This window comes from Salvelinus alpinus, chromosome 23 (assembly GCF_045679555.1).
Source record: "Salvelinus alpinus chromosome 23, SLU_Salpinus.1, whole genome shotgun sequence".
Taxonomy (NCBI): domain Eukaryota; kingdom Metazoa; phylum Chordata; class Actinopteri; order Salmoniformes; family Salmonidae; genus Salvelinus; species Salvelinus alpinus.
The window spans coordinates 27,047,918-27,062,972 of NC_092108.1; the positions used below are offsets into that span (position 1 = coordinate 27,047,918).

General features: G+C 43.9%; 1 protein-coding gene across 1 annotated transcript in view; it reads left to right on the forward strand.

Moving 5' to 3' along the window:
• The first annotated feature begins 14,175 nt into the window (after positions 1 to 14,175).
• The window catches only part of LOC139550693 (A-type potassium channel modulatory protein DPP6-like), a 177,040-nt gene continuing 176,160 nt past the window's right edge, over positions 14,176 to 15,055 (forward strand). The window contains exon 1 of the mRNA XM_071361768.1: positions 14,176 to 14,358. Coding sequence (XP_071217869.1) covers positions 14,302 to 14,358 — 57 coding nt within the window. The 5' untranslated portion in view covers positions 14,176 to 14,301. The remainder of the gene's footprint in view (positions 14,359 to 15,055) is intronic.

Here is a 15,055-nt window from a genome sequence, read left to right on the forward strand (position 1 = left end):
TCTGGAGGCCGTCGTTGGAGGCTCCGAACTGGAGACCGTCGTTTGAGGCTCCAGACTGGAGACCGTCGCTGCAGGCTTCGTGCCATAAATCATCACTGGAGGCTTCGTGCCATGGATCATCACTGGAGGCTTCGTGCCATGGATCACCACTGGAGGCTTCGTGCCATGGATCATCACTGGAGGCTTCGTGTCATAAATCATCACTGGAGGCTTCGTGCCATGGATCATCACTGGAGGCTTCGTGCCATGGATCATCACTGGAGGCTTCGTGCCATGGATCATCACTGGAGGCTTCGTGCCATGGATCATCACTGGAGGCTTCGTGCCATGGATCATCACTGGAGGCTTCGTGCCATGGATCATCACTGGAGGCTCCGGGCTGATGACACGCACCTCAGGGCCAGTGCGGAGAGGAGGCACAGGACGTACTGGACTGTGGAGGTGTACAGGAAGCCTGTTGCGTGGAATCGGAACAGGTGACTGGGGAGATGCACTGGAAGCCTGGTGCGTGGAGCAGGAACCGGATACACTGGGCCGTGGAGGCGCACTGGAGGTCTCAAGCGTAGAGCTGGCACAACCCGTCCTGGCTGGATGGTTACTTTCGCCCGGCAAATGAGGGGCGCTAGCACAGGACGGACCGGGCCGTGCAGGCGCACCGAAGACACAGTGCGCAGAGCCGGCGCAGGATATCCTGGCCCATAGAGACGCACTGTAGGCCAGATGCGCTGTGCTGGCACCATCCGTCCTGGCTGGATGCCCACTCTAGCCCGGCCGATGCGGCGAGCTGGAATGTAGCGCACCGGGCTGTGAACGCGCACTGGAGACACCGTGCGCTCCACCACATAACACGGTGCCTGACCAGTACCACGCTCCCTACGGTAAGCACGAGGAGTTGGCTCATGTCTCCAACCTGACTCAGCCAATCTCCTCGTGTGCCCAAAATGTTTTGGGGAGTCGTCTCCCGGTCTTTAGTGCCAGCCGTGACCCTGTGTAATACTGGGCCCTTTTGCTAGCTGCCTCCGCTTTCCTCGCTGCTTCCACCTGCTCCCAGGGCAGGCGATCCTTTCCCGCCAGGATCTCCTCCCACGTCCAGGATCCTTTCCCATTCAAAATGTCCTCCCACGTCCATTCCTCCTGACCACACTGCTTGGTCTTTTTGTGGTGGGTAGTTCTGTCACGGCCGTCGTCTAGGTGGAAATGACCGGACCAAGGTGCAGCGTCGTGAGCGTACATTTTATTTTATTAGAATGTCACCAACAAAACAAGAAACAAAGAAACGACCGTGATGCTTACTAGGGCTATAGTACCACTAACAAAGTCAACTACCCACAAACACCAAAGGAAAAAAGGATGCCTAAGTATGATTCCCAATCAGAGACAACGATAGACAGCTGTCCCTGATTGAGAACCATACCCAGCCAAAACATAGAAATACAAAACATAGAAATAAAGAAACTAGAATGCCCACCCTAGTCACACCCTGGCCTAACCAAAATAGAGAATAAAAGCCTCTCTATGGCCAGGGCGTGAAAACTGTTGTTCTGCTTACCCATAGTTTGGCCCATGTATAAAACTGATTCCATCCTAGATCTGTCCCTTTTTTATTGAGAGAACTCCTATAATCTCTTCTAAAGGGATTTACTAGAAAGTCAACTTGCTTCACTTGCAGTGTAAACATTCAAATAAATACCTCTGGCAAGCTTACTGAAATAGATTGCCAAGTTGGGGCATCCCTTTCCATCCATCTGAAGTCACCGACCACCTTTAATCACACCCCACTGAGAAAAAACTGGTTGAATTAACATTGCTTCCCCATAATTTCAACAAACAAAAAAATGTATGTGATGATGTTGAATCAATGTGTAAAACTGATTGGATTGTCAGAAAGTCATCAATGTAATGGAATTTCATATTTTCTTCACCCAACTATAACCTAAATCTAATGACATGGTGAAATATTTTGTTGATTTCATGTTGAATTCATGTTAGTTGATAACAACCAAATGTAAATCAAAAGTAGACATTGAAATGATGTCTGTGCCCAGTGGGACCTTTATGCGCTCATTTATTTTTTAAAGGGATCTTTGACAGGAGAGGGTGGAGCCTGTGAACCAACAGTGGTTGGATGAAAACTATCCCCAAACCAGGAGTGTGAACCTGATAAATAAGTCATGCCACCCAGGTCCATTAAAGCCTACATTTCTAATTTCACCTTAAAGATCTTTTCAAAATGTGATGAGGCAGGTGAGGAGATAGACACAATACTGCCGTGCCATAGATGTCTGAAGGTCTTGAGGATTGATAGAGATGTCAAAAGTGAGTGTCAGTTGTCTTGTTTCTTTTGTCCCAAGTCCCAACCCATGTGCAGCTGAAAAGATTAGAGAGAGCGAGAGAGAGAGAGGGAGAGAGAGAGAGAAAAATGGTGGAAACAGTTTTCCTTTTACCTGCAGGGCCTTTTGAAATGGTAAAATTGCTCACCCTCCTTTGTCTCAATGCCGTGATGAATGCCAAATACAACCAACCAATCAAGACACACACACACACACACACACACACACACACACACACACACACACACACACACACACACACACACACACACACACACACACACACACACACACACACACACACACACCTGTTCCCACCCCACTGGACACTTACCTAACCACTGTTAATATAATTGTTTTTTATGTAATTGTACAGAAGGCAATTTCCATAGCTCAGCCACATCAGCTGTCTACCCCAGAATAGAATGGTAAACAAGCAGTAAAGCAGAGCACCTGACAACTACAACAGCCAGGTGAAGTTTTTCTGCTTTCCAGTTCATTTCCAACTGAATTTGAACCATTGATAAAAAATATTTACCAAAATGTACAATACTGTAACATCATGCAGAATTCTGTTCTGCTGACGACTCAAAACAGTCTATACAGAAAATGTGCTACTACCTGAGTACATATATTGCTGTCGCCACATAAATATAAACACTTAAGTGGGATAAATGACTGCACCCAAAATACTGAAGCTTTTGTTTAATAAATCACCGTTGTCCCAAACTGAAAGACTACACAATGGTTACTGTAATTAAATGTAGTATCCAACTGTACAATGAAATACAAGGAGTCTCCCTATTCTTAGTGATAAATGAACTGTCAGACAAAACACAGAGACAAAGGGCTTTGATGAGTAATATTTAAGGGTCCATTTTAAATGTGTATATGTGCGTGCATACTGTAATCCACAAACATCTGTGTACTGTATTTCTGCCAACATGAGCAATGTGAATCGCTTTTCACAATTCAACCCTACCATACAAAAGCACATGACTTACTGTGCTGTCATGGTGATGAATGAAAGTTGAGGTCCAGGGACTGATCTGGTGAGGCTGTCAGTGGAGTATCCTTACAAGAGCTCAGATTTGATCTTAGAGAGTGGCAATGTATCCCATATTCCCAGTAGTTTAGCGAGCAAATCACGGACAGTGCTTTAAGTACTGTAATATATGGTGGCGCTTTAGTATCTGTGCAACACACATCTAACATGAAAACCTCTTCACCAAGCCCTGACATTTATTCCCAACATGTTATGTATTCATTCATACTAGTCATAATTATTTGTTGCTTGTCTAGCTCATCAGAACAAAAAATTGCAATTTGAGACGATTCAAATCTTTCGTGTTCTAATGTCCAAATTAAATCTTCCTCTGGGCTTATTCTTCAATTCATTTTTCATTTTGAGAGAGAAGATTACAATAAAAACATAACAGAGAGGACACAAAGACAGCAGCAGTTATTGAATTGTGGGCTCATTTGAGGCTTAATATGGAGCAACACATTCCTACTGGCATTGTGCAACTGCATTAACTGTCCCCCTCTGATGGCAAAACACATAGGCCTTTTCTCAATTGCATCCTTCTCAAAACCCATTGGAGGAGGTTAGAGGGGGGGGGGGGGGGGGCTCTAGGCTTTCACATCCAATGGGTTTTGAGAAGGAGATGAGGAGAGAGGACGCGAGGAGTATGGAATTGAGAAAAGGCCATATTCCTTGTGGCATTGTGCAATGGCATCAACTGTCCCCCTTAATGGGGTGATTTATCACTCTAATACAGCAATGACAATGGGACTCTGGATGTTACTGACATATTACACAACATGTGTAATAGGGCAACAGACAGTAACTGTACTGAATATCATGATACATGTAAGCAAGTTATGATGTGTCACAAAACAGATGGTCATGCTGGATGCATGCAATTGGGCATCTCTAATATCCCCTAATGGCATTATAACGTGATAGTCAAATCAAATCACATTTTTATTTGTCACATGCGCCGAATACAACAGGTGTAGACCTTACAGTGAAATGCTTACTTACAAGCCCTTAACCAACAATGTAGTTATAAGAAAATAAAAAATAATTAAGGAGCAACAATAAAATAACAGTAGCGAGGCTATATACAGGGGGTTCCGGTAAAGAGTCAATTTGCGGGGGCAGTTGAGTAATTGAGGTAATATGTACATGTAGGTAGAGGTAAAGTAACTATGCAAGGATAATAAACAGAGAGTAGCAGCAGTGTAAAAATGGGGGGTGGGGTGGGGACAATGCAAATTGTGTGTGTGTGTGTGTGTGTGTGTGTGTGTGTGTGTGTGTGTGTGTGTGTGTGTGTGTGTGTGTGTGTGTGTGTGTGTGTGTGTGTGTGTGTGTGTGTGTGTGTGTGTGTGTGTGTGTGTGTGTGTGTGTGTTTGTGTGTGTTCAAGCACAAACAAACTTTTTCTCATGGAGGACAGAATTGATGGTTGATTATACAATCAGATTACACAAACTGTCCCCAAGTTGTCCGTCCCTCAGGAGCAGCAAGCAAGTTATATGCAGAACAGATGTGTATAGTCACTGTTGTAAGTAACATTGATTTACTTTATACAGTATATCAGCGGTACTCAAAAAATATTTCAGAAGGTCCAGTCACACACATTTCCTAGGTGGTCCGGATGGATATTGTAATTTATTGCGTAGTAACAAACCCCCACCCCGCGACCTATGCCACCCCAAACTGTTTAAAAGGTTCACACCACTCTTGTTGGCGGACAGAAAATGTTCCTGTTTTAAAACAAAATTCCTGCAATTCTACACATTTTGCCATGGGGCGGAGAGAACATTTAGCAGTTTTAATGCAAATTTCCTGCAATTCTGCACATTTCTCCATGTCTTATGTGTGTCCATATGAAGCTTGAACGACTCAACGAGGTTTTGATTTTGTCACCAAAGCCCCATATACTACCCACCACTGCGACCTGTATGCTCTCGTTGGCTGGTCCTCGCTACATATTCGTCGCCAAACTCACTGGCTCCAGGTCATCTATAAGTCTTTGCTAGGTAAAGCTCTGCCTTATCTCAGCTCACTGGTCACCATAGCAACACCCACCCGTAGCACGCGCTCCAGCAGGTATAATTCACTGGTCATCCCCAAAGCCAACACCTGCTTTGGCCGCCTTTCCTTCCAGTTCTCTGCTGCTAATGACTGGAACGAATTGCAAAAATCACTGAAGTTGGAGACTTATATCTCCCTCACTAACTTTAAGCATCAGCTGTCAGAGCGGCTTACCGGTCGCTGCAGCTGTACACAGCCCATCTGTAAATATTTGTGTTATTGACTGTACGTTTGTTTATGTGTAACTGTGTGTTGTTGTTTTTGTCGCACTGCTTTGCTTTATCTTGGCCAGGTCGCAGTTGTAAATGAGAACTTGTTCTCAACTGGCCTACCTGGTTAAATAAAGGTGAAATATATATACAGTATATTTTTATTAATCTATGGGGGCTTGATTTTTGGGGTTGCGGCCCCTGGGTACGTAATCTACCATATTTAAATAGCTGGTTAGCCTAACTTACCTACCTACTGATATGGGATAGTTGGTCAACTGGACAATTCTGACAGGTTATAAGTAGCTCTCTCAGGTCTGTCAGTGAAAGACATAACAAGATGAAACTGCCCATACACTACCAAATTTAGAAATTGCACCTTGTGCTTTCTACTATTACAACTCCCAACAGCAGGTCGTTCAAACCCTACTGAGAATTGTTTGTTTTAGTTTTTTTCGGGACCGTATTGATCAGGTTCTGGGTCTGGATCCAAACCGAGGTCCGCTTATCGAGTATGACATTGGCTGGTATATCTTGTAGCTAATGTTCTTTCACAAAATCTACTTATGACAGGGGTGTCTGCAGGTTTTAGTTTTTTCCTTTCAATTAAGACCTAGACAACCAGGTGAGGGGTATTTGACTAATTAGTGCCCTTATTTCATCAATCAAGTACAATGGAGGAGCGAAAACCCGCAGACACTCGGCCCTCCGTGGAATGGGTTTGACACGTGACCTATGACATTCCCAGACCATACAGTGCAGAGGCTTGTCACCCAAAACCCTGACAAACTTTTACAGATACACAATTGAGAGCATCCTGTTGGGCTGTATCACAGCCTGGTACGGCAACTGCACCGCCCTCAACCGCAAGGCTCTCCAGAGGGTGGTGCGGTCTGCACAACGCATCACTGGGTGCAAACTACCTGCCCTACATGACACCTACAGCACCCGATGTCACAGGAAGGCCAAAAAGATCATCATGGACATCAACCACCCGAGCCACTGCCTGTTCACACCGCTACCATCCAGAAGGCGAGGTCAGCACAGGTGCATCAAAGCTGGGACCGAGAGACTGAAAAACAGCTTCTATCTCAAGGCCATCAGACTGCTAAACAGCAATTCCTAACTCAGAGAAGCTGCTGCCTACATTGAGACCCAGTCACTGGCCACTTGAATAAATGGATCACTAGTCACTTTATACAATGCACTCTAAATAATGCCACATCAATGTTTACATATCTTATACATATCTTATATTACTCATATCACATGTACAGTATATACTGTATTTTATACCGTCTATTGCACCTTGCCTATGCCGCTCGTCCATCGCTCATCCATTTACTTACATGTACATATTCTCATTCACTCCTTTCAATTTGTGTGTGTATTAGGTAGTTGTTGGGGAATTGTTAGATTACTTGTTAGATATTTTAATGCGAGTGTAGCATTTCGCTACACATCTGCTACATCTGCTAACCATGTGTATGTGACCAATACAATTTGATTTGAAAAAAAGGAGTTTTAACATTTTGGGTACTGTACTCTGCAGTAAGTAGTAGACAGTGCATTGCCATGTCAATCCCACCTCTCAGCTATCTATGTTGACATGTGGGTTCAATTGTAATTACTGCAAAGACTTCAGAGGAGTGGTTAACATGAGCTGTGTGCCTGGCTGCATAGAAGGAAGATGATATTGCAGGAAGTCACTGTGGCGGTTCTGTACTTAATCAGAGCTGTCGGACACTCACTACGAAACCTGCCCCTGTAAACTGATGCAGGTGTGCGTGTCGTTGATTCTCCACTGAGGAACATGCAGTACTTGAATATAATTACTGTTCTCTCTCTCTGTCTCCGCTTTGTATAAGGATGACCCAACAGGAAATTACACTTCCATCAATTTAATTCTCTTGAGTATCAATATGATAGTATGGGATTATGCATTAATTGTTGAGATAGGCTTTCAGTGAGTCAACATGTTACATTTAATACACTACTTCCTCCTTCCTCTCTACTCTTCACCACGAGGCACACTGAACTGTACATATGCTTGAACCAAAGGAAGGACAGAAAGAGAAACTGAGAGCAGTAGCAATGTTGTTCATTTTTTGCTTTTATATAATATCACTCATTCCTTAGATCACCTCTTCAGGCGCACAGTCGAGGTTAGATAGAGGTATTGGTTAGAGGAAACCATAGCCTTTGAAGTTGATTGTAGAGTTAGATTTCACTGTCATTTGGGTCATTACTACTCATGGGCTTGGAGCTTGGTGTTTGAATTCTTATATCAGTCCCCAAAGCGCACATTTCTTAGAACCAGAAGTCTTTTAGATTAGTTGTGGCCCCCTGAGCGATTCAAATCTGTAGCCCCTGTGCTCAGCTTTATTCATATTCTAATGAAGAAAAGGAGACTCTGAGAGACCTCACTGAGAATGGAATTGGATTTCTCTACCAGACAACAAAAAAGGTAACAAACAACAGGTAACAAAAAAATAAGACTAATTGTATGCACGGTCATGAAAGAAATGTTCTCGTAAATCAAAGTGTTGCAAGACCTGAAAATGTCAACCATCATCAGTTTTATCCAAACTCCATATCCATTTCAATGTCTTTCTATAAACTAAACTACATCTTTTGAAACACACAGTCAGCATTATTATATACAGAATATACTGATCATAGAGGAAACAACATCTGAGAATATGCTTCCGAGCTTGTAGAACTCGTCTGCTTTCTTCCCGACAGGAAAAAACTTTGACAACAGAAACCTTGAAACACTGATACTTTCTAATACTGGTCAATCGATACATATGGAAACTACAAAAACACTGTATACATGATCAGTCAGTAGGCAGGGAGAAGTGCATCAGTAGTGGAGACACATTAATATCACATGAAGTACACCTCTGGGTTAACGCTATAATTGTCACAGTTCCCCCTAATGGAAACAGTGGCGTAATAAGATACTTGACTGTTAAACACAACTAAATTAGAACACTGATCCCACTCTTGTTCTGCCTCGTTCTAGCACAGCTAAACACTATGTGGTGAGGAACAGTCAATCACTGTATCTTTAAAAAACAAAACGGACACTTTGCCATATTCTATTATTTTCAAGAGCTGTTCACAGGTGTAGAAGTTCCATTTGCTCTCCTCAAACCCACTCAAACACTTCACTGTATAAACGGCAAAGCATTTTACTGATGAGTTACTTAAGTAACACAGACATAAAGACAAGTTACTTAAGTAACACAGACATAAAGATAAGTTACTTAAGTAACATATTCACACAGCGGGACAGGGAGCAGTAACACTCACTGTGTGGGTTGCAATGAGATCCAAGAATATTTGTATATACTGCGTACATGACCTCTTTTCCTTTATCTTGCCCATCTAAAATGTAGCCTGGTTTTAAGTCTTAGTTATGGTGTCCCTAAAATTAGTCTTCCAACTGTTACTGAACAGCAGTGTAAGACACCTGAAGTTGAACCTCCTATGGCTTTCAATCTGTTTCCTCTATTATCACCACCACAGTGTACTGTTTCTACTGTAGCTCCCGCCTGGCTGGTTGCTGTCCAAGGTGCTGATCTGTAATTGGTAGCTTGGTGGAGTCACTGGCTGCACAGCCTAGTGTCGTACCTGATTTAACTTATTTCTTATATGAGACAGAGGAAGACAATTGTGTATTTTTTGTAACTACTTAGTAACTATATTGGTACAACAATGGTGTTCAGTTTCCTTTTATTACAAATGTAGTCTACTTTATCTCCTGTAATCCAATAGCATATTAATTTACAAGGGGCGCAGAGTGAGCCGTGCTCCGCCATGTCCTCCTCATTACTTGGTCTATGCACACTGGTCTCTAGCTTTTCCGTGCGACCTCCTTAATATTTTTCCTACCACAGCAGCATTGGGGAATTGTCATGGATAAACTGTGTCTTTGGGTAGGCCAATTGCGTACAATTTTTTTCTACTAAATTAAGCAACAGTAGCCTATGGAAGTTTAGAAGTCTGCTTGTCTCACCACTTAACCCCCTGCTGTGACACTCCTATGTCACACTTTACCTTCTTATAACAGGAAAAGTTATACTTACTGATAACAGGAAAAGTTACACTTTAATCTCCCCTGCTCTCATGCTAATTGCCTTCATCCTGTAAATTGTTTCTCGACGTGAACCCTTTGTAGGCTAGATTTCCAAACTCTAACGTATCCAAAACAGTCAGATATGCAAACAGAGGTGGTACTTACACTGTATAAAAATATAAACGCAACAGTAAAGTGTTGGTCCCATGTTTCATGAGCTGAAATAAAAGATCCCAGAAACGTTTCTCCTCTACCATGATAATCCATCCACCTGACAGGTGTGGCATATCAAGAAGCTGATTAAACAGCATGATCAATACACAGGTGCACTCTGTGCTGGGGACAATAAAAGGCCACTCTAAAATGTGCAGTTTTTTCACACAACACAATGCCACAGATGTCCCAAGTTTTGAGGGAGTGTGTAAATTGGCATGCTGACTGCAGGAATGTCCACCAGAACTGTTGCCAGAGAATGAAATGTTTATTTCTATACCATAAGCCACCTCCAATTTGGCAGTATGTCCAACCGGCCTCACAACCGCAGAACACATGTAAACACGCCAGCCGAGGACCTCCACATCCGGCTTCTTCACCTGCGGGATCGTCTGAGAACAGCCACCCGGACAGCTGATGAAACTGTGGGTTTGCACAACCGAAGAATTTCTGCACAAATTGTCAGAAACTGTCTCAGGGAAGCTCAGCTGCATGCTCGTCGTCCTCACCAGGCTCTTGACCTGACTGCAGTTCGGCGTCGTAACGGACTTCAGTGTGCAAATGCTCACCTTCTATGGCCACTGGCGTTCTGGAGAAGTGTCCTTTTCACAGATGAATCCTGGTTTCAACTGTACTAGGCAGATCTTAGATCTTAGATCTTAGTATGGCATCATGTGGGCGAACGGTTTTCTCATGTCAACGTTGTGAACAGAGTGCCCCATGGTGGCGATGGGGTTATGGTATGGGCAGGCATAAGCTACGGACAACAAGAACAATTGCACAGACACAGTGACGAGATCTTGAGGCCCATTGTCGTGCCGTTCATCCGCCGCCATCACCTCATGTTTCAGCATGATAATGCACTGTCCAATGTCTCAAGGATCTGTACTGTGGAGGAAATTGATATTCATTACATACTATACTGTTTAATTAGTCATACTATGCTGTTTTGTACTTAAAGAATTGTCCATTTGTCACGCCCTGACTTTAGTTATACACTGCTCAAAAAAATAAAGGGAACACTAAAATAACACATCCTAGATCTGAATGAATGAAATATTCTTATTAAATACTTTTTTCTTTACATAGTTGAATGTGCTGACAACAAAATCACACAAAAATTATCAATGGAAATCAAATGTATCAACCCATGGAGGTCTGGATTTGGAGTCACACTCAAAATTAAAGTGGAAAACCACACTACAGGCTGATCCAACTTTGATGTAATGTCCTTAAAACAAGTCAAAATGAGGCTCAGTAGTGTGTGTGGCCTCCACGTGCCTGTATGACCTCCCTACAACGCCTGGGCATGCTCCTGATGAGGTGGCGGATGGTCTCCTGAGGGATCTCCTCCCAGACCTGGACTAAAGCATCCGCCAACTCCTGGACAGTCTGTGGTGCAACGTGGCGTTGGTGGATGGAGCGAGACATGATGTCCCAGATGTGCTCAATTGGATTCAGGTCTGGGGAACGGGCGGGCCAGTCCATAGCATCAATGCCTTCCTCTTGCAGGAACTGCTGACACACTGCAGCCACATGAGGTCTAGCATTGTCTTGCATTAGGAGGAACCCAGGGCCAATCGCACCAGCATATGGTCTCACAAGGGGTCTGAGGATCTCATCTCGGTACCTAATGGCAGTCAGGCTACCTCTGGCGAGCACATGGAGGGCTGTGCTGCCCCCCAAAGAAATGCCACCCCACACCATGACTGACCCACCGCCAAACCGGTCATGCTAGAGGATGTTGCAGGCAGCAGAACGTTCTCCACGGCGTCTCCAGACTCTGTCACGTCTGTCACATGTGCTCATGTGCTCAGTGTGAACGTGCTTTCATCTGTGAAGAGCACAGGGCGCCAGTGGCGAATTTGCCAATCTTGGTGTTCTCTGGCAAATGCCAAACGTCCTGCACGGTGTTGGGCTGTAAGCACAACCCCCCACCTGTGGACGTCGGGCCCTCATACCACCCTCATGGAGTCTGTTTCTGACCGTTTGAGCAGACACATGCACATTTGTGGCCTGCTGGAGGTCATTTTGCAGGGCTCTGGCAGTGCTCCTCCTTGCACAAAGGCGGAGGTAGCGGTCCTGCTGCTGGGTTGTTGCCCTCCTACGGCCTCCTCCACGTCTCCTGATGTACTGGCCTGTCTCCTGGTAGCGCCTCCATGCTCTGGACACTACGCTGACAGACACAGCAAACCTTCTTGCCACAGCTCGCATTGACGTGCCATCCTGGATGAGCTGCACTACCTGAGCCACTTGTGTGGGTTGTAGACTCCGTCTCATGCTACCACTAGAGTGAAAGCACCGCCAGCATTCAAAAGTGATCAAAACATCAGCCAGGAAGCATAGGAACTGAGAAGTGGTCTGTGGTCACCACCTGCAGAACCACTCCTCTATTGGGGGTGTCTTGCTAATTGCCTATAATTTCCACCTGTTGTCTATTCCATTTGCACAACAGCATGTGAAATTTATTGTCAATCAGTGTTGCTTCCTAAGTGGACAGTTTGATTTCACAGAAGTGTGATTGACTTGGAGTTACATTGTGTTGTTTAAGTGTTCCCTTTATTTTTTTGAGCAGTGTATTTGGTTTCTTTATTATTTGGTTAGGTCAGGGTGTGACAGGGGTGGTTTGTTTAGTTTTTGTATTGTCTATGGGTTTTTGTCTTGTGTAGGGTTTTTGTTATCTATGGGGATTTTGTATTGTCTAGGGGTAAATAGGTTGATGGTGGCCTGGATGGGTTCCCAATCAGAGACAGCTGTTTATCGTTGTCTCTGATTGGGGAGCCTATTTAGGTTGCCATTTTCCAAGTTGGTTTTGTGGGTAGTTGTCCTTGTTTAGTTGCCTGTGAGCACTACGTTGGTGTCACGGTTTGTTAAAGTGTTCTTTGTGTAAATAAATAGAGGAATGGATTCCAATCATGCTGCGCCTTGATCCACTCCTTTAAACGGCCGTGACACCATTATTATATGCTAGTATTTTTACTGATACAAACTTGTCGTGTGACTTAGTCATAAATCTGAGCGTACAGATTCATAAGCCACTTGGGTGCGACCGCAGTATGTGAGCTCCTGGGTTCACGATCGGCAAGAATTTAGCTGTGGGAAGTGCAGGGAGGAACAGAGAATGGTGGCGATATCAGCTATCTTGATCTACACAGACGAGCTAAATTACTTTTTACAACTCTGTTCCCAGGGCCTGTTTCTGCACGTCTGCTAACTGTCAAAAAGATAAAAGGATGTACTTTCTATAAAAGGAGAGGGACAGCTCTGTTCGTTGAGCTTTTCAACTATGAACCATTTGAGGGGTTGTTGATTGCTTAATTTTTGCTAATCTTATCATAAAGTTGTTTGAAAGAATCTGCAGTCTCTCATCCTATAGAATTTCCACCATGGTACACAATTCCTGGAAGCTGAAAATGGCCCAGTTCTTCCATGGCCTGCAAACTCAGACATGCATGACAGCGTGTTCCAGGTCCCACCAATATCCAGAAACTTCGCACAGCCATTGAAGAGGAGTGGGACAACATTCAACAATAAACAGCCTGATCAACTCTATGTAAGACGTGTGGTGCTGCATGAGGCAAATGGTGAACACACCAGATACTGACTGGTTTTCTGATCCACACCTCTACCTTTTTTTAAGGTATCTGTGACCAACAGATGCATATCTATATTCCCAGTCATGTGAAATCCATTGATTTGGCCCTAATTTATTTATTTCAATTGACTGATTTCCTTATATGAACTGTAACTCAGTAAAATTGTTGAAATTGTTGCATGTCGTGTTTATAGTTTTGCTCAGTCTAGATAGACATAAGTATTTTGCAGTATGTATTGCCCCAATCCACGAGTGTGCTTGAGGCTACACTAAACAAACTCTTTGACATGTTTACATGTGTAGCTTTCTGAGAGTGCAGTGGCGGAGCAACATTTTATTTTAAAGCTGCAATAACCATTCTGGAAAAACAAACACACTTTGCAAGTGATTCACATGCAGCCTTTGGAGACATGTGCGCTTTGTTTTTCGGAAATCACTGCTTTCCAAGGCTCGAGCGTTTGTGAAACGTGGACTACAAAGTTAAGAATATTTTTTATTTACTCTAACATAATAATTAGGCCTACTACACGTTTGATTAACATCACGAAATGATACCACACTGAAGAGGAAATTCGAGGGAACGATTGATTCTGCTAAGTTTGACGCGACAACTGATTCTGGTTAGTTTGCCTCGTGTGCACTTTTCTACGCGCGCTGTGTGTTTTCATTTTCGAGTGGCCATGTTGAGATGAACGTAGTTTATGAACGAAACAGCTGTATAGCTCTGCATATAGCTCTGTTTTTCAGATAGCCTACCAATCGAGAGAACATGAACTCCTCAGCAGGTGCAGGCAACTACCGAAGGGGCTCCACCAAGGGAGAGAAGGTAGGCAATGCTATAAAACCTTTGCGTAAAATGAGTGCGTGAAATTCATCCACCTCAAAGGTCTTCTCCTTTTCGTATACAAAAGGTACAGAGTAGCCTTACCAGGTGCCACTGTTTTGTATTTGATTAAAACATACCATCTATTTAGACAGCAAGGAGCAGTGTTCATATCAATTATATGTGGCCAATTCTTTTTAGTTGTGCTGAATAGTCTACTTTCCACACTATGTGCGCCCAAGAAAGATTCGCTGTTGCTGCTGTAAATTAAAATCCGGGTTTCGCCCCATTGGGCGCAGTACTAGGCAACACCGTGGCAGTCTGGCAGCTCGCCCACACCGAAAAACATGATTCGAGACAAGGAGACCCGTGTTAGTCTGTTCAGGTGTTGTTTTCATTCACAGTTTTTCAATTCAACAATTTAAGCCCGCGCAGCCGTGCCCATTATGGCTGTTTTGTTTTATCCTATTGTGCCAGAAAGTGGTGACTGCAACCCCGCCCCCTAAAACAGTAGCGAGCCTTGTGTTATATTCCAGCGCTAAAGAGATGCCAACTGGAACAAACCGTGCACAACTAAGTCCATTAGTGGTATTGGCAGTCCTTTGATGTCAAGTGATGCCCATTATGCTACCCAGGGGATGGCATTGTTCTTGTTAGACTTTCCCTGCTGAACTTCAAACACTGTGTTTTCAGCCGGGGT